The sequence below is a fragment of the Mya arenaria genome, chromosome 14, assembly GCF_026914265.1.
Source record: "Mya arenaria isolate MELC-2E11 chromosome 14, ASM2691426v1".
Classification (NCBI taxonomy): domain Eukaryota; kingdom Metazoa; phylum Mollusca; class Bivalvia; order Myida; family Myidae; genus Mya; species Mya arenaria.
Window position 1 is genome coordinate 21,798,506 of NC_069135.1, and position 23,715 is coordinate 21,822,220.

At 36.9% G+C, this 23,715-nt stretch overlaps 3 protein-coding genes across 8 annotated transcripts in view; 2 read left to right on the top strand and 1 right to left on the bottom strand.

Moving 5' to 3' along the window:
* Positions 1 to 5,750, top strand: part of LOC128217151 (zinc finger protein DPF3-like) — a 29,943-nt gene extending 24,193 nt beyond the window's left edge. For all 6 annotated transcript variants that reach the window (XM_052924078.1, XM_052924080.1, XM_052924083.1 and 3 more), the window contains 4 exons: positions 1,806 to 1,931; positions 2,685 to 2,797; positions 3,360 to 3,441; positions 4,057 to 5,750. In XM_052924078.1, coding sequence (XP_052780038.1) covers positions 1,806 to 1,931; positions 2,685 to 2,797; positions 3,360 to 3,441; positions 4,057 to 4,124 — 389 coding nt within the window. In that variant the 3' untranslated portion in view covers positions 4,125 to 5,750. The remainder of the gene's footprint in view (positions 1 to 1,805; positions 1,932 to 2,684; positions 2,798 to 3,359; positions 3,442 to 4,056) is intronic.
* An 8,191-nt stretch (positions 5,751 to 13,941) lies between these two features.
* LOC128216500 (ragulator complex protein LAMTOR3-like) lies at positions 13,942 to 17,204 on the bottom strand. The gene is made up of 6 exons (XM_052923077.1): positions 17,120 to 17,204; positions 16,797 to 16,831; positions 16,549 to 16,607; positions 15,708 to 15,841; positions 14,992 to 15,055; positions 13,942 to 14,418 (listed from the first exon to the last, which is right to left on the bottom strand). The coding sequence occupies exons 1-6, from the start codon at positions 17,153 to 17,155 to the stop codon at positions 14,345 to 14,347; spliced, it is 402 nt and encodes a 133-aa protein (XP_052779037.1). The 5' UTR covers positions 17,156 to 17,204; the 3' UTR covers positions 13,942 to 14,344.
* Positions 17,205 to 17,327: 123 nt separating this feature from the next.
* Positions 17,328 to 22,784, top strand: LOC128216499 (IQ domain-containing protein K-like). The gene is made up of 7 exons (XM_052923076.1): positions 17,328 to 17,464; positions 17,746 to 17,997; positions 18,825 to 18,922; positions 19,378 to 19,430; positions 19,850 to 19,927; positions 20,255 to 20,339; positions 21,610 to 22,784. The coding sequence occupies exons 1-7, from the start codon at positions 17,410 to 17,412 to the stop codon at positions 21,808 to 21,810; spliced, it is 822 nt and encodes a 273-aa protein (XP_052779036.1). The 5' UTR covers positions 17,328 to 17,409; the 3' UTR covers positions 21,811 to 22,784.
* Positions 22,785 to 23,715: the final 931 nt, after the last annotated feature.

The window sequence follows — 23,715 nt, forward strand, 5'->3', positions numbered from 1 at the left end:
TTGTCCAATCATCACCAAATTTGGTCAGATTGTGGTATAGGCAAAATATCTTGCTCAGGTTCGTTATCCAGCAATGTCGCCTCCTGAGTTGTGACCCTTGAATCGTCAAAAACTGTAAAACAGAGTTTGCCCTAACTTAGTTTGTGTCCTTAATTTAAGACGGGCGTATTTTGTGACAGTTGGCGCTATTGTTTATTAAGGGAAGCAACCTCATTTTCAAGTATTTTTATTTATGGATAAAGGTTTTTAGTATGTATTTACCAAAATAAATGGGCTTACTGTTTTGCAGACACTCAACCCATTTATTCAGTAATCGCATATTAACAACCCTTTAATCAGCTTAGTGTTTGAGATTATATTTTTACAACTAACACAGCCTCCATTTAATTTAATTGATTCCTGATGATTTACCAAAATAAATTAGAAACATTTGAAAAATACAGACATTTCATTGGACAAAATATAATTTTGAACACTAAATCAGGATAGTGTTCAAATTATATTTTTCTGATGGACAAGCGTCTGTTGAAATCATACAAATTTACCTCATTAATGTCAATAATGGCTGACTGCTTATTTACCAAAATGAATTAAAAGATTTGAAAAACACTACATATTGGACAAAATATAATTTCGAACAAAAATAATGGAATAAATTGTTTACCATTTATGGAGATGGTTTTTTTGTGTCAAGAATGAAAAATTATTTCAAGTTTTTTATTTAATACTTTGAATTTACAGTTTGTGATACTTACTAATAATGGTACCATAGGTTATGGCTTAGTTAATACTAATTTATGTCATGTATACATGGTGATTCATTAGAATGTAGATTTTGTACTTGATATTGTCCTGTAGTTTTATGATAAGGCCATGCCAAATTGATTCTGATGTTTAGCATCATCTGTCTGGTAGGTTTTAGACTTTCAAAAGCTAAAAATTAAACCATTTTTAAAACAATCAAAAGATATCCAAGTAAAGTGCATTTGTAAATCTAAAAATATACTGTTAGTAAAACATAAGTTTAGAAGTATAGATGTATCATGAATCAAACTCGTGTTAAGCCTTCAATGTTTTATAAACATGCATGTGTCTACATTTGTCTTTAAAGGGACTAGACACAGATGATACAATTGCAAGATAAAAAAAGAAAATTGTAAAAGAACTTACATAAAATTCACATCCTTGTGTACAATGCATTGATACTTACTGATGTATCACATTGCTATTGACATAAGCATCTTTCGCAGTTTTTGCACTTTTTCCGAATAGAAATTTACAGGGGTTGAATACCCCTTAAATTCCAGTAAGATTAAAAATAGTGTGGGTATTTTTATCTTTACTATTAAACAGATTTGATTTAAACTGGGAAACCGTTGTGCGCTATTTTCAAACAGGAAACAGACAGAAGCATGATTGTTGTGTTTCTTATTTTTATCATGTAAAACGATGTATTAATATCTGCCTCCTAGTTCGCATTGACAATTCTAGGTTTGGTTTTTTGGGTAATAATGTATTTGCGGATTTTGGGACCATCTGGTGTATAGCCTCTTTAATCTTTATATTGCCGTAAAGCTTATCTGCTGTATATATTGGAAACGGTTTGAATTAAGGATACTATGCACATTTTTTTCATGACATTTATTTATTTTTCCTGTCTGGTAGGTAGGTATTGAAATTAGAACCTGATGCTAAATATAGAATCAAATTGGTCAAGCCTTATGTGATGTACAAGGATAGATAAGGAAACAAAGTCATTTTTAGACTTTAAATTCTAGCCTTTAGTCATAGTTTTGTATTAACAGAGCGTGGTGAAGATGGTAAAGTGCAGAACAGCAACTATTGTGACTTCTGTCTCGGAGACTCCGATGAAAACAAGAAGACTGGGGAGTCTGAGCAGCTGGTTTCCTGCAGCGATTGCGGAAGATCTGGTAACTAGGTTCAAATTGTATTAGTTATAGGGAGAAAACTGGGATATTATTAAACCTTACGTGTCTTGCAGCAACCTCTGTCTGGGGGCTCACAGGAGAAAAAAAGATATTTATTAACTAGTTTGCTGGCTTGATTGCTTTCTGCAGCAATTGGATATTCTATCCTTTTGTTTGACTGACGTAACCCAACCGATGTCATGGTATTTAAACTCTTTACGTCCTTAAGTCTTGGGCACCCCACTTTCATGCAGTTAATAATAAACATGACCATTCAGAACTCCTCGGCCATTTTCCATCAAAACCCACCTCGGATGTATGCTGGTACATCAGTAGAAGTAGTTTATAAGATTTAAATAATAGTATTAATTAATAATAGTGTTTTAACATGAATTTTGTACATCACAGTTTAATTTGATTGTAAGGCGTATTGTAAGGCGTATTATTGCATAAATAATTAAGATTCCTATGAATAAAGTCATTAAGTTTAATTACTAAATTGAAGTTACTACTTTATCAATTTGCAGCGTAGTTAAATGTACTGTAAAGATTTCTGACGAGGTAAACCGTCCATATAAATATGAGGGTGTTTTCAATGGAAAATGGCTGAGGAGTTTCAAATGGACAATCTCAGTGAAGAATCGTCCTTTGCAATGTATAAAAAAAAATTATTGTATATTTTTTTTTACATAATTATTATGCAAGTTTGAAGGAAACTTTTACCATAAACCTAGTCACATGATTTTTCTTTTTCAGGTCACCCAACTTGCCTGCAGTTCACGGCAAACATGACTGTTTCCGTGAAGAAATACCCATGGCAGTGTATTGAGTGTAAATCCTGCGGACTGTGCGGAACTTCTGAGAATGATGTAAGCTTAATAGCAGGGTTAGAAATTCCCATTTTCAAGGACTAGCCTGAATTTTCATATTTTCTTATATGAATTGAAATATACAATCCTGTATACTTCCTATTTATACAAAGTCAATTAAATCAAAAAAATAATTCCAGAATTTCATCAGCGGCTTGAACAGATTTCAATCACTGTTCGAATAGCAGACTTGTACATTTTTTTAGTGATCAAAATTTGCAAAAACCAGCAAGCAAGGTTGTCAAAAAAACATGGGTTTTGTTATATGTTCATATTCAGTCTTATAAGTTCTAATTTTATAAAAATATAAATATGTATTATGCATAGAAATAGGAATGTGATAGGAATGGGATGCTAGTACTATTAATCAGACAACTTTAGTAATCTCCCCTGATGGACTTAAAAGAATAGAAAAATTATTACATTTTACTATACTCTTGTAAATGAATTGTTGTTATTACCTTAAAGTAGACATATGATTTTATAAATTTCAAAACGGTCATCTTAATTAATAATCTTATATCTGTTGCCATGGAAACAAATCATTGTACATTGTTTCCAGGAGCAGCTACTGTTTTGCGATGATTGTGACCGTGGTTACCACATGTACTGCCTCAACCCGCCCCTGGCTGAGGCCCCAGAAGGTATACCATTTTAAACTAAATTAAGCATGTGTAATATCTAGCCAATCTTTTTCTTAAGGGATTTTTTTTTAGCTTTGGTGTAGTATGCGTCCTTGGCTTGGCATACAGAGATTCATACACTTTCATTTTCACAGATTGAAAGTTTTGAAAAGTTTTTGATTTTTTGTCTTCAAATGAGCCGAATTTTGCGTAAATGTCTGAAAAACGGTGATATAAGACTGCTTATAAAAGATGAGATTGTAGTTTATAATATTTACGCTCGAAATATTGATGATTTGGATCTGAAAGTGTTACTAACGCTTTAAGAAAAATGACAGTTTTCCAAACCATTTAGAGCTGTCCTGTGAGTTTTCCTATATTACTGATTTGAAATCATTGATGTCAAAATCATCTGATTCTGAAACAAAAAATAAAAAAAGGTTGTCGATACAGTCAAGTTGAGAGAGTGCAGCTTTAAGGGCAACACACTAGCGTGTAGCAAGGCCCATTACTCTGGAAAAAAACATTTGTCTAATTATGCCCCTATATTAGGTGGGAAAATTGAGCAAGTGTTGGCTGCCATTTGCATTGCTCTTAAGGAATGATGTTTTAACATTTTATCCTGCTTTTTTTCAGGGAACTGGAGCTGTCATCTGTGTATTGAAGAATTTCATGGTGGAAAGAAGCCAGCTGGAATGGCTTAAATCTTGTATTGTCATGGAAACAGTGGTTACCATGGCAACTGTTTTAATTTTGTCTATTTTCTTTGGTGTTGCATTATGGCTTTTGAAACAATTTTCATGGAATGCTTTGGCAGCCATAAAGGGATCGCCATTTTATTGGTGTTGTATATGGCTTAAAGTGGTTACTCTGATAACTACCTCTCATATCTATATGAGGTCACTTTCATTGGTGTTTCATTATGGCCTAAATTCCTGTTTGCACAGAATAATGGTTTCCGTGACAACCAATAAATCAGGCTATTTTTTGTGTTATTTTTTTCATTGAGTTCAAATTCCTGGCCCCTATATCTCAAAAGTTCTTCAGCGTAAAAAGCTTTAGTATCTGATCTCATTAGAACCAATTTCAATTAATGAGCTTTGAGGCCAGTTGTTATGAAAACAGTTGTTACCATGGCAACATATTGGGCCTTTAATGAGTATTGCATAAGTGTGAGATGGTTTAGATGTTATCTTGTGTTTGGAAAAAAGGAGATGAAGATGAAAATTATTTAAAGCTACGTTTTTGTAAAGTGACCTTGTTCCGCATACTATACGATATGAGTATAAATAAGTGATTACTTTCCTTTAATGTTGTTAGTTAATTTGTATTGTGTTTTAGGCTGTAGTTCCGCAAATCAATTATGGTGTTATTTGGAATTAATCATGAAAGTGAATTATAAGACCACTTTATTTAAATATGTTCATATGATTGCAATGTTAATGTTAATTTAAAAGCAGGCTGAAGAATCTTAAATAAATCTTGGTGAGGAGCTGAGGGATATAGATAATTTTAGATAATTACACAGAGAATGGAAATATGTTGATTTACTTTCTCTACAAGTAATCAAAATGTCCTAAACCAATGTCACATTTCATTTCATAAACTTAACACTAGTAATACACTTGTGAGATGAAAGCAATGTTCATATTTTTAAGTACATAGGTTTATCAGTAACTGTTCTGAAACTAATTGTTTCAAAAAACTTATTAATTAACATTACCTATTCTTAGCTGGGACCACTAACTAAGTCCTACTCCCAGTTATAAGGTAATGACAGGCTCTTATCGGTTACATTTTGGGGCCACTCTAAGTATATTTTGTGTTTGATATTTATTGCCTGTGAACAGAAAAATCATGCTTGTTGTGCCTTCATTTTGTCATTTTCATGATGTTATGGTATGTTTGTTTTGATTAGAAAGAATATATTACAAAATATTGTACAATTTACAAAGACTAATGATCATTGCAAAGATAAAAGATTTAGACAACAGAATTTAATTCTTATAGAATATGAAAAGTATGTCATGCTTTTGATATATCAAAGATATATTAAATATCAACCTCATTGCATAAAACATTTTTTTTTTTTTGTATTAATATAAATGTAATATGTGGAAAACCATGACTGAGACATTTCCTTTTCATCAAATTTATCATCAGTTTGTGCAGGCATTTTCATACAGCATTTTCTTAACCATAATCTTCATTTTATCACTGATCTATATTTCATCATTTCCAACAATACAGTATGTCTGTGTACATAAAATGAATGTTGTTCTTTTTAAAATATTATGTACATGTAGAAGAATAATAAATAATGAAAGATATTACTTTTAACGAGTATTTTATCACCTTTATATGAAAAAAGACGCTTTAACAAACGGGACCGAATACACTTTTGATAAGCATACTAGTTTTCCCTTACTAAAGACTTTAATGAAGGGATATATATGGCATTGGGTCCATCCATCCATCCATCCATCCATCCATCCATCCATCCATCCATCTATCTGTCTGTCAGAAGCCATTACTACATACTAGAATGAAAATTATATAACCTATATGTGGTGATGGACTTGCAAGAACCATCTCGAAGTCAGTAACACAAGAGTAATTGCCCTTTAATAAATGAAAGAAATGCTAATATGTGGCATTACTATGTAACTAAGTAACAGCCATTAATGTAACTTACTTAAAGTGTGAATAACCATAAGTTGGTGGAACACAATCATGCAAGATTCATCGCATTCGGATCAGTTGTACTTAAATTGCATTATTATAATAAGGTAAAATTTGACAGTCAAGAACCATTACTAAAGATCTTCTTGACAAAAGTTAATGAATAATATGGCTCATAACATTGCCATTCATGGCGAGATTTAGAAAGGATTTGGCGTCAGTAACCACCATAACCTGACAAGTGGTGTGCCACTCTCTGGTCCCTAGCTTCAATATTGAGGTCACTGCATGCCGCTCAGCAGCATGTTGGGGTAGTCATTGCCTACATCAAGGCAGCATGTTGGGGAAGTCATTGCTTACATCAAGGCAGCCTGTGGGGTAGTCATTGCCTGCATCAAGGCAGCCTGTGGGGTAGTCATTGCCTGCATCAAGGCAGCCTGTGGGGTAGTCATTGCCTGCATCAAGGCAGCATATGGGGAGTGTCATTGCCTGCATCAAGGCAGCATATGGGGAGTGCCATTGCCTGCATCAAGGCAGCATATGGGGAGTGCCATTGCCTGCACCAAGGCAGCATATGGGGAGTGTCATTGCCTGCATCAAGGCAGTATATGGGGAGTGCCATAGCCTGCATGAAGGCAGCATATGGGGAGTGTCATTTCCTGCATGAAGGCAGCATATGGGGAGTGTCATTGCCTGCATCAAGTCAGCATATGAAGAATGTCATTGCCTGCATCAAGGCAGCATATGGGGAGTGTCATTGCCTGCATCAAGGCAGCATATGGGGAGTGTCATTGCCTGCATCAAGGCAGCATATGGGGAGTGTCATTGCCTGCATCAAGGCAGCATATGGGGGAAGTGATTGCCTGCATCAAGGCAGCATGTGGCAAATTTATTGCCTGCATCAAGAAGTCAGCATGTTGGGGTACTCATTGCCCGTGCCAAGACATCATGTGGATGGTAGTCATTGCATGCATCAATGCAACATGTGGTGATAGTCATTGCCTGCATCTAGGCAGCATGTGTGGTAGTCATTGCCTGCATTAAGACAGTATGTGTGGGGAACTCATTGTTTGTATCAAGGCAGCATGTGGGGAAAGTCATTGCCTGCATCAAGGCAGTATGTGGGTTGATCTTTGCCTGCATCAAGACAGCATGTGGGTATTCATTACCTGCATCAAGACAGCATGTGGGGGAATCATTGCCTGTGTCAAGGCAGCATGTGGGTGATAGTTATTGCCAGCATCAAGAAAGTATGTGGGAGTAGACATTGCCTGCATCAAGGCAGTATATGGTGGAAGGCATTTCCTGCATCAAAGCAGCATGTGGGGGTAGTCATTGCCTGTGTCAAGGCAGCATTTGGGGAAGTCATTACTGGCATCAATGTAGCATGTGGGGAAGTCATTGTCTGCATCAAGGCAGAACCTGGGGGTAGTCATTGTGTGTGTCAAGGCAGCATGTGGGGGTAGTCATTGTCTGTGTCAAGGCAGCATGTGGGGGGAATCATTGTCTGTGTCAGGGCAACATGTAGGGGTAGTCATTGTCTGTGTCAAGGCAGAATGTGGGGGTCTGTGTCAAGGCAGCATGTGGGAGTAGTCATCGTCTGTGTCAAGGCAGCATGTGGGGGTAGTCATTTTCGGTGTCAAGGCAGCATGTGGGGGTAGTCATTGTCTGTGTCAAGGTAGAATGTGGGGGTAGTCATTGTCTGTGTCAAGGCAGCATGTGGGGGTAGTCATTGTCTGTGTCAAGGTAGAATGTGGGAGTAGTCATTGTCTGTGTCAAGGCAGCATGTGGGAGTAGTCATTGTCTGTGTCAAGGCAGCATGTGGGGGTAGTCATTGTCTGTGTCAAGGTAGAATGTGGGGGTAGTCATTGTCTGTGTCAAGGCAGCATGTGGGAGTAGTCATTTTCTGTGTCAAGGTAGAATGTGGGGGTAGTCATTGTCTGTGTCAAGGCAGCATGTGGGGGTAGTCATTTTCTGTGTCAAGATAGAATGTGGGGGTAGTCATTGTCTGTGTCAAGGCAGCATGTGGGAGTAGTCATTGTCGGTGTCAAGGCAGCATGTGGGAGTAGTTGCTTGCATCAAGGCAGCATATGGTGAGTGTCATTGCCTACATCAAGGCAGCATATGGGGAGTGTCATTGCTTGCATAAAGGCAGCATATGGGGAGTGGCATTGCCTGCATCAAGGCAGCATATGGGGGAAGTCATTGCCTGCATCAAGGCAGCATACGAAGAGTGTCATTGCCTGCATCAAGTCAGCATATGGGGAGTGCCATTGCCTGCATCATGGCAGCATGTGGGAAGTGCCATTGCCTGCATCATGGCAGCATATGGGGAGTGACATTGCCTGCATCAAGGCAGCATATGAAGAGTGTCATTGCCTGCATCAATTCAGCATACGGGGAGTGCCATTTCCTGCATCATGGCAGCATGTGGGAGTGCCATTGCCTGCATTATGGCAGCATATGGGGAGTGTCATTGCCTGCATCAAGGCAGCATATGGGGAGTGTCATTGCCTGCATCAAGGCAGCATATGGGGAGTGTCATTGCCTGCATCAAGGCAGCATATGGGGAGTGTCATTGCCTGCATCAAGGCAGCATATATAGAGTGTCATTGCCTGCATCAAGGCAGCATATGGGTAGTGTCATTGCCTGCATCAAGGCAGCATAGGGGGAGTGTCATTGCCTGCATCAAGGCAGCATAGGGGGAGTGCCATTGCCTGCATAAAGGCAGCATGTGGGGAGTGCCATTGCCTGCATCAAGGCTGCATATGGGGAGTGCCCCATTGCCTGCATCAAGGTAGCATATGGAGAGTATCATTGCCTGCGTCAAGGCAGCATATGGGGAGTGTCATCAAGGCAGCATATGGGGAGTGTCATTGCTTGCATCAAGGCAGCATATGGGGAGTGTCATTGCCTGCATCAAGGCAGCATATGGAGAGTATCATTGCCTGCATCAAGGCAGCATATGGGGAGTGTCATGGCCTGCATCAAGGCAGCATATGGGGGAAGTCATTGCCTGCATCAAGGCAGCATATGGAAAGTGCCATTGCCTGCATCATGGCAGCATGTTGGGGAAGTCATTGCCTGCATCAAGGCAACATATGGGGAGTGTCATTGCCTGCATCAAGGCAGCATATGGGGAGTAACATTGCCTGCATCATGGCAGCATGTGGGGAGTGCCATTGTCTGCATCATGGCAGCATGTGGGGAGTGTCATTGCTTGCATCAAGGCAGCATATGGGGAGTGTCATTGCCTGCATCAAGGCAGCATATGGGGAGTGTCATTGCCTGCATCAAAGCAGCATATGGGGAGTGCCATTGTCTGCATCAAGGCAGCATATGGGGAGTGTCATCAAGGCAGCATATGGGGAGTGTCATTGCTTGCAGCAAGGCAGCATATGGGGAGTGTCATTGCCTGCATCAAGGCAACATATGGGGAGTGTCATTGTCTGCATCAAAGCAGTATATGGGGAGTGTCATCAAGGCAGCATATGGGGAGTGTCATTGCTTGCATCAAGGCAGCATATGGGGAGTGTCCTTGCCTGCATCAAGGCAGCATATGGGAAGTCATTGTTTGTATCAAGGCAGCATATGGGGAGTGCCATTGCCTGCATCAAGGCAGCATATGGGGAGTGTCATTGTCTGCATCAAGGCAGTATATGGGGAGTGTCATCAAGGCAGCATATGGGGAGTGTCATTGCCTGCATCAAGGCAGCATATGGGAAGTCATTGCCTGCATCAAGGCAGCATATGGGGAGTGTCACTGCCTGCATCAAGGCAGCATGTGGGAGTGTCATTGCCTGCATCAAGGCAGTATATGGGGAGTGTCATTGCCTGCATCAAGGCAGCATATGGGTAGTGTCATTGCCTGCATCAAGGCAGCATAGGGGGAGTGTCATTGCCTGCATCAAGGCAGCATATGGGGAGTGCCATTGCCTGCATAAAGGCAGCATGTGGGGAGTGCCATTGCCTGCATCAAGGCTGCATATGGGGAGTGCCCAATTGCCTGCATCAAGGTAGCATATGGAGAGTATCATTGCCTGCGTCAAGGCAGTATATGGGGAGTGTCATCAAGGCAGCATATGGGGAGTGTCATTGCTTGCATCAAGGCAGCATATGGGGAGTGTCATTGCCTGCATCAAGGCAGCATATGGAGAGTATCATTGCCTGCATCAAGGCAGCATATGGGGAGTGTCATGGCCTGCATCAAGGCAGCATATGGGGGAAGTCATTGCCTGCATCAAGGCAGCATATGGAAAGTGCCATTGCCTGCATCATGGCAGCATGTTGGGGAAGTCATTGCCTGCATCAAGGCAGCATATGGGGAGTGTCATTGCCTGCATCAAGGCAGCATATGGGGAGTTACATTGCCTGCATCATGGCAGCATGTGGGGAGTGCCATTGTCTGCATCAAGGCAGCATGTGGGGAGTGTCATTGCCTGCATCAAGGCAGCATATGGGGAGTGTCATTGCCTGCATCAAGGCAGCATATGGGGAGTGTCATTGCCTGCATCAAGGCAGCATATGGGGAGTGCCATTGCCTGCATCAAGGCAGCATATGGGGAGTGTCATCAAGGCAGCATATGGGGAGTGTCATTGCTTGCATCAAGGCAGCATATGGGGAGTGTCATTGCCTGCATCAAGGCAACATATGGGGAGTGTCATTGCCTGCATCAAGGCAGTATATGGGGAGTGTCATCAAGGCAGCATATGGGGAGTGTCATTGCTTGCATCAAGGCAGCATATGGGGAGTGTCCTTGCCTGCATCAAGGCAGCATATGGGAAGTCATTGCCTGCATCAAGGCAGCATATGGGGAGTGTCAATGCCTGCATCAAGGCAGTATTTGGGGAGTGTCATTGTCTGCATCAAGGCAGCATATGGGAGTGTCATTGCCTGCATCAAGGCAGTATGTGGGGAGTGTCATCAAGGCAGCATATGGGGAGTGTCATTGCCTGCATCAAGGCAGCATATGCGAAGTCATTTCCTGCATCAAAGCAGCATATGGGGAGTGTCATTGCCTGCATCAAGGCAGCAAATGGGGAGTGTCATTGCCTGCATCAAGGCAGCATATGGGGAGTGTCATTGCCTGCATCAAGGCAACATATGGGGAGTGCCATTGCCTGCATCAAGGCAGCATATGGGGAGTGTCATTGCCTGCATCAAGGCAGCATATGTGGAGTGTCATTGCCTGCATCAAGGCAGCATATGGGGAGTGTCATGGCCTGCATCAAGGCAGCATATGGGGAGTGTCATTTCCTACATCAGGGAGTGTCATTGCCTACATCAAGGCAGCATATGGGGAGTGTCATTGCCTGCATCAAGGCAGCATATGGGGAGTGTCATTGCCTGCATCAAGGCAGCATATGGGGAGTGTCATTGCCTGCATCAAGGCAGCATATGGGGAGTGTCATTGCCTGCATCAAGGCAACATATGGGGAGTGCCATTGCCTGCATCAAGGCAGCATATGGGGAGTGTCATTGCCTCCATCAAGGCAGCATATGGGGAGTGTCATTTCCTACATCAAGGAGTGTCATTGCCTACATCAAGGCAGCATATGGGGAGTGTCATTGCCTGCATCAAGGCAGCATATGGGGAGTGTCATTGCCTGCATCAAGGCAGCATATGGGGAGTGTCATTGCCTGCATCAAGGCAGCATATGGGGAGTGTCATTGCCTGCATTAAGGCAGCATGTGGGGGATTGTCATTGCCTGCATCAAGTCAGCATATGGGGAGTGTCATTGCCTGCATCAAGGCAGCATATGGGGAGTGTCATTGCCTGCATCAAGGTAGTATATGGGGGAAGTCATTGCCGGCATCAAGGCAGCATATGGGGAGTATCATTGCCTGCATCAAGGCAGCATTATGGGGAGTGTCATTGCCTGCATCAAGGTAGTATATGGGGGAAGTCATTGACTGCATCAAGGCAGCATATGGGGAGTGTCATTGCCTGCATCAAGGGAGCATGTGGGGAGTGTCATTGTCTGCATCAAGGCATTATGTGAGTGAAGGTATTGCCACTGTTCTGTGAGCTTTGCCTTTTAAAGTAAAATAAATTAAACTGACAAATAGCCGGAGTGTTGTTGACTTCACATTTAACGTGCTATAAGAAAAAATAAATGCTCACTGGTACAAAAGCCCATACTTACTGTTGAGTTATGCCCTTAAATGACTGAAAATCCCCAGTTCTTTTGATATAGTTTAACTTACATGTTATCTCTTTTTTCAAATCAAGGCTTCCAATATTTGGGTAATAAATTGTGGTGTGAAACAAATATGAAATCATACATTAGCTTGGCTACTACGTAAATACAAAAAAAGTTTATGCTACTGAGGGTTTTAAGTGTAATATTGGGACAAGGCAGGGAGATTTATATTCTCCAATTTTATTTAATCTTTTTATCAATGATCTATGTCAATATCTTAAAGATAGTTGTAACCAGGGTGTTTTTATCACGGACAATATTCCTGATATGTATACACTGTTTACTGTACGCAGATGATGTGGCAAATTGTGCTGATACTGCCATAAATCTTCAACGACAATTAAACGCTATTTCCGACTTCTGTAATGAATATGGGATGCAGAAATTATTGTATTTAGAAACGGAGGCCCATTACGCCAGTATGAAAATTGGACACTTAATGGTAACATCGTCAGAATTACATCGATGTACAAATATATGGGTTTATTGTTTACTCCAACATTATCTTGGTCTGCAGCTAAATCCAAATTAGCAGCTCAGGCAAGGAAAGCTATTTTTTTCAATTAAAAACTATCAGTTGTCATTTGGTACGTTTAATCATAATGAATTTTTTAAACTTTTTGATACAATGGTCTTCCCGATACTGATATTTGGCTCAGAAATTTGGGGATTCAAGGAATGTAATGAGATTGAAAAAGTACAGCTTTTCTTTTGTAAATATTTTCTCTGAGTTAAGAGTTCTGTAAATAATTGTGTGGCTTTAGGTGAATGTGGTAGATTATCAATGTCCACTATTTATGTCTCGAAATGTGTAAAATATTGGTGCAAAGTATTACAAATGCCTGAAAGTAGATTTCCTAGAAATTCATATATTATGATAAAAAATCTGGATAGTTTAGGTAGGCGTACTTGGGCAACTTATATAAAAGAAATATTGTTTACATATAGCTTTGTGTATGCTTGGATTGCCCAGGATGTGGGAGATATAAATATATTTATGTGTCATTTTAAAATAAGAATTGCTGATTGTTGTAGACAAACATGGCTTGGTGATGTAAATAATTCCTCACGTTGTGATACTTATAAATGCTTTAAGTCTTCATTGAATGTTGAAAGATACCTTAATATCAGTTTACTGTTTCCTGTACGAAAATCATTGGCAAGATTTAGAACATCTAGTCATAAACTTCATATTGAAATTGGTCGAATTTTTTGTATTGATAGAAATGATCACTTTTGTATTTATTGTTTATTGGATAAAGACATACTTGTTATTGAAGATGAATATCATGTATTTTTTAAGTGTTCAAGATTTAATGACATCCGGGAAAATTATTTGTTCTCTTGGTATTTTGGAAATACTGACATTTTTCATTTCTATAATATGATGGCATCGGAAAATGTTACCCATATTAAATCCATTGCTCTTTACATTCATAAACTCATGTTAGCTATAGATAACACTTAACTTGTTAACCAAGAGACACAACTCTTATTAAGTTACATATATGCATTTTGTTATATTTGATTTGCATTGTAACATGTATTATGGGCTGGAGGCCTTTCATTGAATAAACTTTCGTTCGTTCGTTCGTTAAGGATAATTACAGTAAAAATGCTTGAAAAAGAAGACTCCAGATAATAATTTTATTGCACTTCTTAGTACAAATTTGTTACACATGTTTTATACTCTGCAAACATAATTCTGTAACAAAGGAAAAAAGATATATTGAGTACCAGGGTGATAATTTAACTACTTGAAGTGTATCAATTTACAGTCTAATATTCAGTAGTACATTTATTTACAAAATTGGATTTAAACCTTGCCTATTCGGCATGCATATAGGTGTATATTGACTGTTGCAATAAATTTCACTTTTAAAGCAATAACAACTGTGTATGAAGCCATATGTCCACTTCCAATAATCTTGCTAGGTGTATACTTGTATACATGCAAACACATCTTTATGGACAAATGTCTTTTCAAGTTATATTTTGCACCTGAATTGTTCACAATGTCGGTGTTTTTTGCACAGTTAAGTTGTACCCACTACCCGGCCTAAATCATCTAAAGCGTCTGTAAACGTGTTGTCCATGTCTAGCAAAAGTCCTGAAAACAAATTAAACGTAAAATAAGATAATTAAAAAAAAAATGCCATCAAACATGTATTGGGATAAAGTTGAAAAATTAGATATTAATACCAATTTATGATTAAGAAGGGCAAATATATCTTAGCTATTAAGATTTGACATGATTTATATTCTTACTAAGACATAATAAAACATGTTCAGTAAGAGAAGCAAATATAGTATCATGTTTATTATTATATGCAACTGAATTTTTTAACAATGAAGCATCATACTGAATACATGATACTTAATGAAAGCTTAATCAGCCATTTCATTGGCTGGAAATAAAACAAGAGCATCATGGCACAAACACCAACACTCGTCTGTGATTCTCAGTCTAAAGACAGGCATTACTCAACAATTATGAATTATGGGCTTTGCTTTACATTTGTTCAAATGTCTCTCGCAACATATGTACCAAGAGTTGAACAATTCTGAGTGATGACCAAGTTTAAAGTGTTTTTAAGCCAAAGTTAACCCTGAGACTATGACAATATCCAAAAAGAAATTCTCAAAAAAAGCAGATTAGCTAAAAATGTTCTGTGGGATATACCTGTACTTGTTTCACTGGAAGCTATGAATGTCAGAAGCAGGGGTGATTTGTTGATTTGTACAACCTGCAATTACAACATATGTTCAGCAGAGGTTCACATTTTAAAATGCATAGTTAAACAAGATTTCCTAAGAATAAATGAGACAAAGTTGAGGTACGGTAGATTTAGATTCGTAGAACTAGCAACAATTTGGAATATTTAAAATCTCTACTAAAAACATATGCTGGTGTTTAACTTCACACTGTCATCTATCAATTTTCTGAGTTTCACCAAATGCAATCTTTGAAGCATAAACTGGACAAATACCAAAGTTTGAGGGGAGATAACTTCTTAATTTCAGAAGAAAGCACCCTTGCATTGTGTAATTTTCACATTGCCATCTATTAATGTTCCAGATTTCACAGTAATGCTACTAAAAATTTGTTTGTGTTAAAAAATAAACAAGTGAACATAACAAAATGCCCAGAAGTCATATTTCTTGCAGTGTGCACAACTTCACATTACCAATTAGTTATCAATTCCTTCAAGAAAATTTCAAGTTCTGCTCTGGACAAAACTTAAATGAAGAAGGGACAAAATAAGAATGAGTGAAAACAGTTCTTGAATTCACAATGCCTTTCCTCACTATTTTTTTCAAACATGTGCCTGGCCTGGCATACTAAAGAACATTTTTTTTTTACTAACAATACATTAGTTCATATGAATATTTACTTACCTGGTAATGCTCGTAGAAACAGACGATTGACTTATTAGAAGACATCCCAAGCTTGCTGGCTTGACTTGCAGCCAGGCCGAATGTTCCAAGAAAGTTGTGCTTTAACACTTGGTCTGGAGCCTGGTCAGTGGCCACTGTAATTGTAAAGAAAGATGTATAACCATAATGTTAATAAAGTATGGACTTTTTTGAACTGATAATGTATGTGCTGTTACAGTGTAATCATCTAAGAAAGTCTTGTACTACATGTACTCTATTTCTGATGTATTAAAACTTTAACAATAGATCATGATTTATGCAGGCTGGATTGCAAATGTTATGTGTGTGGCTAAGAATCAGCCGCCCGGTTAGCTTAGTTGGTTAGAGTGCTGTGCTAGTGTTCCGGTGGTCTTAGGTTTGAGCCCCACACCAGGTGCACTTTTACTGCCAGGACCAATTTACAAAATACGAAATTGATCAATAGATTCATCTGATGCTATTTCAAGCTCACTTGCAAAATGTACTAAATATTTGTAATTAAATATTATACATGTACTATTTCTCAGCCAGTAATCATGATATGTATTCACTTTATCCTTAGTAAAATATCCTTATCGTGATAGAAAGGCCTCATGTATTTTATTTAGGGCATTTTACTATAGGTCAAAAGAAAACAATTTAATATGAAAACTATTGAATTATCATCCCATAAATAGTCCTTTTTCCAGATACTGCTTGTTTTAAACTGCACAGTTTCACACTGCACAGTTTCACTCTCAATTCAAAACAATGACTCTCGTAAAAAGAGAATTTAGTGCAACATCCAGCTAAAATCGTCTACGGTAATATATTTTTGTCATACCTTTAAAGACAGGTACTCCATCTCTGTCTGTGATCACAATTGCCATCAGACCTTCAACGCTAAAACACAACAAGCCAGACTACATTGTTTAACAATTCCGAAAATAAATAGTACGCATAGTCAAAGAACAGCGCTAAGGTAGCGCAAAATAGAGCTTCCGTTTTTTCAAAAATCCTTATAGCATAATTTAAGACTTTTAACTTCTTAAAATATTTTCTTATAAATAATTCAATCTAAAGACTTAATACCTCTTCATGAGCCTGGTGAAATAGACTTTTAGTTCCTGTAAAAGAGTACATACATATTAACAGGGGAGAACTGTAATTTGCATCCATATTTTTGCCAGGATAATTTCATTATATCATAATAACATGCAATGTACAAAATGTACATGAACAGCTGTGATGTGCACACCCACTTTTCATTTATAATAACATAATTAAAATGTAATGACAGCTTTAACATGTGGGATGGTTCATACCAAAATCAGTAAATAAAACTGTCAGGATTATGATTGTTATTTATACAAATTTTAAAACTTGGTTTGTTTACAATAATTAGAAAATATTACCTCAGTGGCCATTGTGACACCAATTTCTACTTTCATTTCCTGGTATGAGTTATTTCCCTTGAAATATCAAGAAATAGTCCCTAACAACATCGTAGTAATATATAAAGAAATAAAATATATTTTCGCATATTAAAGCCTTAAAAAGTAGCAAAATTATAAGAAAAATTGATGTTAAAAATGAATTAAATATTCCTGTATAGACTTAATTGTGCCTTCAGATAGAACCAGTTTTTTATTTCGCCCTATTTTTACGCGGAATTGTTTACATCAGTTGTTGTTTGGCTGTCAAGATGTCAGTCATCACAAAAGTTCCCGAGCCAAATATATACGAAGAAATATGTAAAGGTATGATGCTAGTTGATTCAATCACATTTTTATTTATTTTCAAGTCGTAAAATCTAGTTAGAACTAATTTATTCTCACTGACATTTCGGAAAACGTTTAGGTTTATATACTCGCGAAAATACATTACAAATAATGAAATATTTAATTTACTTTTCGTATGTGTTTACATCGTTTGTCGTTTAAGTTGTATGATAAAACAATAGTCCAAATAAATGTAGATTAAAATTTTCTTTGGTTATTTTTGATATGGCAATAGTTTTTATATGACATGCTTTTTGCAGAGTTCTCTGGATACAAACAAATCAGAGAGGACGATGAACTCTCAGTGGCTACAGACTACCAGGACTATGATCCTTCAAAACACAATCCAGTGTTCTTCGGGAAAATGTACAGCCACATTCCGACTGATACACTGGCATATGAAGAAGTTGATGTTGCCCAGACTCATCCATCAGTAATTGGTTACGCTTTCACAGAGAAGCCAACAAAGTCACCATCTCCACCGCCTACTCCTGTGCCTTCAAAATATGAATGTATGTTACTTATGAGCCAATTGGCTAGACATTTATGAAAGCTTATGACATTGTTAACTGTAAAGAATGTGAGAGAGGTCTAATGGTATCGTCGTCTGCCTCTCACTCAAGAGGTTGTTTGTTTGATCTTCACCATGGGTACTTTTTAATGACCTCTCAAAAAGGACACTTGTACTAGTTTTATCCATGAAACAGACAGAAGGTTGTTAAAATATCAGTTTTCAACTGTCTTAACAATCAAGCTTATGAAATTACTGGTAGTATAAACGAACAACATTGTTGTTAACTTTTTCAAGTGAAATCTAATAATGTGTTATTTTAAAAAAAAATGTATTTAAGATAAAGATTTAAGTAAGCTGATTACAAGTGTGTCCTTGAAACTTCCAGAGTGGTAAAGATTTGAAAGTTAACAACGATGTTGTTATCAACATTCGTTAATTTTAACGTAGTATTGAATAATCATTCCAATATGTACTTCTGTTAATTGTACTTGTTTGTAAGTATGCAGTCTCTGTACCAGTTTATTGTGACAATTTTGAAAGTACTCTTATTTTGGTAACCATTATGTCCATACATAGTCCTTACCATTATAAACTCTTACAGAGTTCACAGTTACCATTTTAAAAGTAAGTTTAAAACCATTGGTATGATCATATGGCCATATGTGTTCAACATACAAAGACAAAGCGTCCATGCAAGACCCATGTCCCCAATTTTAAGAACAAGGTCACACTAAGTGTTTGTTCCCAATGGAATGCTGCATATAAGGACATAAAGTATATGTGGTTGTGTCCGGGCTGTAATTTTCCCTTGTTTTATTATTTAAGGTAGCCCCAGTGAATATCTAGAGCACCATGTTTTCCCAGTTCTTCTACCTGCAATGGAGAGAATGCTTGAACAAGCAAAGAAGGAAAAGTGCTTTGAGGTATGTTATAATGAATTTGTTTGGAATTATCTATAATAAATAAAAATAACAAGGAAAACAGCAGATCATTTCTTACTGCAAGTTTACTTTAATGATCAATCATTCACCAGAATCTGAATCTACCAAACCCTTATCATAATATAAATTGAAACTGCACAAGCACAACACAGAGTCACCCTGATTTTCTAAGTTCTTGAGAAGTATATTGTCTTTATTTATGAAATTATTCAAGATCTTGAGAAGTATAAATTTTTCGTTTTGTTGAATATACTTAAATACCTCGATCTTGATGTTGTCAGTCTTTCATCATGAATTCAAAATAAGGTAGCAATGGTCAGGTGCTTATCCACATCTATTGATGAATGGAATTATTTCTAGTTATACATCTTTTTTGTGTTTCATGACACCAGAACTTTATGTTGTTATCGCTGTATGGAATGTCAATTTATTTTCAGAGAAAAAGAACAAAATTTGATGCCCTTGACTACGTAACTGAGTTTTTATACAAGTAAGTTACATCAAATTCCACTTAATTTTGATATAAGTATAAGAAAATTAAAAACCTGTTTACAGTTATAGAAATCAAAAACATATTATTAAAACCCCCAAATAGTTACAAATCTTTCTTTTTACATATTAATAAAAAACTTATATAGTAACGAATATATTTGTTGACACATTATTAAAAAAAATAGTAACAAATAGAATTGTTGACATATTGTTAAAAAATAAAGTGACAAATAGAACTGTTGACATATTATTAAAAAAACATATAGTTACAAATTAAATTGTTGAAATATTATTTAACAAACATATAATTGTAAAGTTAAAAATCTGTATAGTTATGAATTAAATTGTTGACATACTCGTACTATAACAAAAACATATAGTTACAAGAATAATTCTCACTTGTTTTAACTATTACAGCAACAATTCTGCTAGAAAAGATAAACCAAAGACAAATCTGGAAGACATTCCGTTTGTAAAAGATTGGCTGGAAGATCAGTAAGTAGTTTGATGTGTTTTGTTTATTAAACTACTTGGCTTGGTGGACACTCAGTTACTGCATTTATGGTATGTCCTGTGTAGCCAAACAAAAAACAAACATGTGTCAGGATGTCCAGTTTCACGGAACAAAATGAATGTGTCAAAAGTATGTCCTTTATAAAAGTAAATGCTTTCATGTTTTTTTTAAATTCTACATGCTATATATATATATAGCAACACTAAAAAAATGTTTTGTATATGTGCAAACATTCTTTATTTTTATATTTTAATATATCTATATATATATACATCCTTTATATTTACACTATGTCCTTCATACTTCAGTCCACGGCCACCATTACCACTGTCTTTGATCTGGACGGAAGATGAAGCTGCTCTCAAAATCCAGGCTTTTTGGAGGGGTTACCAGGTACATGTAGTTTACATTCAGATTAGTTCAATGGAAATCATTTAATTTTCCTGATTTTTTTAATGTTATTCAATCATGTTGCAAATTTACAGCCTTGCAAATTTTCAATTTACCAAAGCTTTAAGTTGATTAAATGATGTCATCAAAAAAGTTCAACCTGACAAAAATGATTAAAACAAAAAATAAGATTAAAACGACCATGCAAAATTAAAATAATTTACATTTACATAGAAATTACATTTTAATTGATTTTAATTCAATATTGAAGACAGTAATAAACTGATATCAATCAAGTTTGTCTAAGAACATTTCTGTGATAGTAATCAGTAGATCATGTACTACCGTAATGCACCAGTCATTTGTAACCACGGCTCCCCCAGGTCCGGGGAATAGCGGGGACTTTGATTTTAGGTCCAGCTAACCCCAGGTAAAATCCCCGCCCTGAGGGGACGAACTGCTGGTAAAATCCCCGCTAAATGCCCCCGCACCCAAGGGACCTTGGTAAGGCCCATTCCCCGCTAGTTTTGGCGCGAGGACAAAACCACCGCATTCACCCGCACTGCGGGGCCACCTGGAAGGTAAAAACACGGCCCATTTTCCCGGCTATCCCCGGTATACCGGGGCCGTGGTTACAATTGACTGGTGCATAATTGTCCTTTCTGAGAAGACCAAGAAACTTCCTACTTGTTGTTCTTAAACCAACATCATCATTGGTTAGAGGCTGACAGCTATACAATAAAACCAACCCATTTATTCCAGATGAAAGTTAATGTTCATAAACTATTTCAGTTCCTAACTTGTGCACTTTAAAATGTCTTGTTTTGGTATCAGCAGATTGCCTAACCATTTATTAAAATTGTTTTGAAAAATGATCAAAATATGCACATACACATGACTATTCATTTCAAATTTACTTCAAACAATTTGATTTAAACATATTTTATTATTGAAAGAAACATACACAGTATGCAAGGCCATATATACAATATCAAGATATAGGATTAGACTGGAGGATGGTAAACAACTTATGAAAGTCCTTTCCAAAAAAAAATTGAAGCATATCTTTTTAATAAATAGAAAGGTACTATTCAGAACAAAGTTAATCAAATTTTGGACTGATTTCCTGGACTTTTTCAAGCGACCAATTACTCAGCATAAAAAAATAATATGTTAAGGACATGGAAAATGTAAAAATAAATTTATGAAAAACATAAAAAAATTCATTTTATACCAAGTTGTTTCATGATGCATTGGTTTCATCTCTCTTCAGGTTCGCAAAGATCCAGAGGTACAGGAGCTGCGCCAGTGGCAGGCCGAATGGCGCGAGGAAAAGGGTGATGTTTCGCGCCGTGTAAGCGACTTCTGGGAGAAAAAGATGCCAGAATCTCCAAACAACACCACCGAAAATATAACCCCAGAAAATAAATCGACAGAAAATAAAACAGACACTGTAAAGACTCCACCTGTGTGATCCAGACTCTGAGTAAACATGTTTACTTCTAGTACTGTTGCATTTTGTATAAAATGAAATATTTGGTTCAAATTTTCTTTTCATTATTTTTTGGCTATCAATTAAGTGTAAATGATGCTTTTTCTAATATCCCTGTACTGAACGAGCTATTTATTATATAAAATGGACGTATGGCACTTATTGTACTGCACCTGGACATCTATGGAAGTCTGTTTAAAATATATTCTATTTTAACACAAACAATTTTGCAATCTTTTATTTGTCTGGGAATCTGTGTTTTTGTCATTAATTGATACATTAAATTGCTTGTGATAATCTTAATTTTCATTTTTGTTTTAAAACGCATATACACAAATATATTCTGTGATACTTTTTATTTATATTTTGAATGGAATTTCACATGTGCATGACAAAATAGTACTTGTTTGGAATATACATTTTTGGTCATAAATCTTCGGACAAAATACTTCATAACTGTTATCAATACTGATAAAAACAGTACCTTTAATTGCAATTTTTTTTTACTCCTCCCACATAAGTTAACCATAGAAGTAAGTAATTTATATGCGATTGCATATATGTCATCAAAACTCAGTATTTGATTGGCTGACAAGTCCTGTCTATCAAATGGCTTGTGCTGTTATGACACTCCTTTTGTTGTGCTTACTGATATTAGTGCCAGTGGACTTTAAACAAGGTGCATGAGATTGATAAAAACAATATCAGGATGTTTTTATAGAATGATTTTACCATGATGATTGCATTTTTTTCGTTGGTGTACTCTCTTATTGTCAAATCTTATTTGCTAAAACTGAAAAATTGTCAATGGTCAGTAAACAAAAAAGAACACATTGTATAGATTTTGTTTTTCTATTTGAAAGTCTTCTATGACCACTGATGTTAAAAATTTTGCTTTCCTTGTTAAAACCTGGGTTCATAGAATTAGTTATTGTATGGGAATAAATAATTTGTCAGAATAAGTTTTAGCCTGTTTTTTTTTCGAAGAATTGTCATAGAATGGTGTCAGCATAGCCATTGTGCTACAACTTTTTCCCCAGCCTTAATAAAAAGAATACTTAACAAAACATGTACACATATTGGTTTAATTTTGCTGTGGTTGATCAGTCGCTGCATGAGGTTTTAATTGAATATCTGTATGTGTTTTTTGTGATGATGTGTGTATCCCTCGGCTACTCCCAGCTTATGCTTATTTAGTGACTTACTTTAAACCCGATACACATTTTACAACGATTGTGAAGAAAGTTATGATAATTTATACTAAGTCACTCTCGTTGGCACAATGTTGAGCGAGAGTGTGGTCTTGTGCTCTGGGGGAAACCGAAGTACCCGGAGAAAACCCACGTGTCCGGATTGGTGCCCACTAACCAAATTCACATGCGCCTAGGCTGGAATTGGAATCAAGGTCGCCTTGGTGAGAAGCGAATGCTCTAACCACTGCGCTAACCGGACAACTGTCTAGTGGCTTAGTTTCGGATTCATATTTGAACATCGCTAACGCATAAGGACTTCAAACTTTATAGGATGGTTGGTCATAACCAGCAGATAAACCGTATTGCTTTTGAATAATATAAAAGATAAAATAAAAAAAATGCTTAGGCATAGAGTCCTCGAACTTGGAAGAGGTCACTCAAACATGACCAGCACCCTATCTATTTTGACGTCAGTTGGTCAAAGGGCAAGGTCATGGTGACTTTGAGCTGAAAATTCAATTCCGTTCAATAACGCAAGAATGCTTGTATTCAGGTACCTTAAACTGGGTATGCTGGTGAACTGCATCTGCTTCCATAAAGTCATGTTTCGAAAACATTCGGGGTGGGTTTGCATTAAAATTAAGTTTTCTTCTTACTTGTTATTATATATAATTTTACATATTTTTAAATAACT

Coding starts and splice junctions, on each gene's coding strand:
- LOC128216499 (XM_052923076.1), top strand. CDS start 17,410: ATGTCAGTCATCACAAAAGTTCCCGAGCCAAATATATACGAAGAAATA. Junction 19,431..19,849: donor GTAACTGAGTTTTTATACAA/GTAAGTTACATC, acceptor TAACTATTACAG/CAACAATTCTGCTAGAAAAG. Junction 19,928..20,254: donor AAAGATTGGCTGGAAGATCA/GTAAGTAGTTTG, acceptor TTCATACTTCAG/TCCACGGCCACCATTACCAC.
- LOC128216500 (XM_052923077.1), bottom strand. CDS start 17,155: ATGAAAGTAGAAATTGGTGTCACAATGGCCACTGAG. Junction 16,832..17,119: donor GTGTCACAATGGCCACTGAG/GTAATATTTTCT, acceptor ACTCTTTTACAG/GAACTAAAAGTCTATTTCAC. Junction 16,608..16,796: donor TTCACCAGGCTCATGAAGAG/GTATTAAGTCTT, acceptor GTTGTGTTTTAG/CGTTGAAGGTCTGATGGCAA.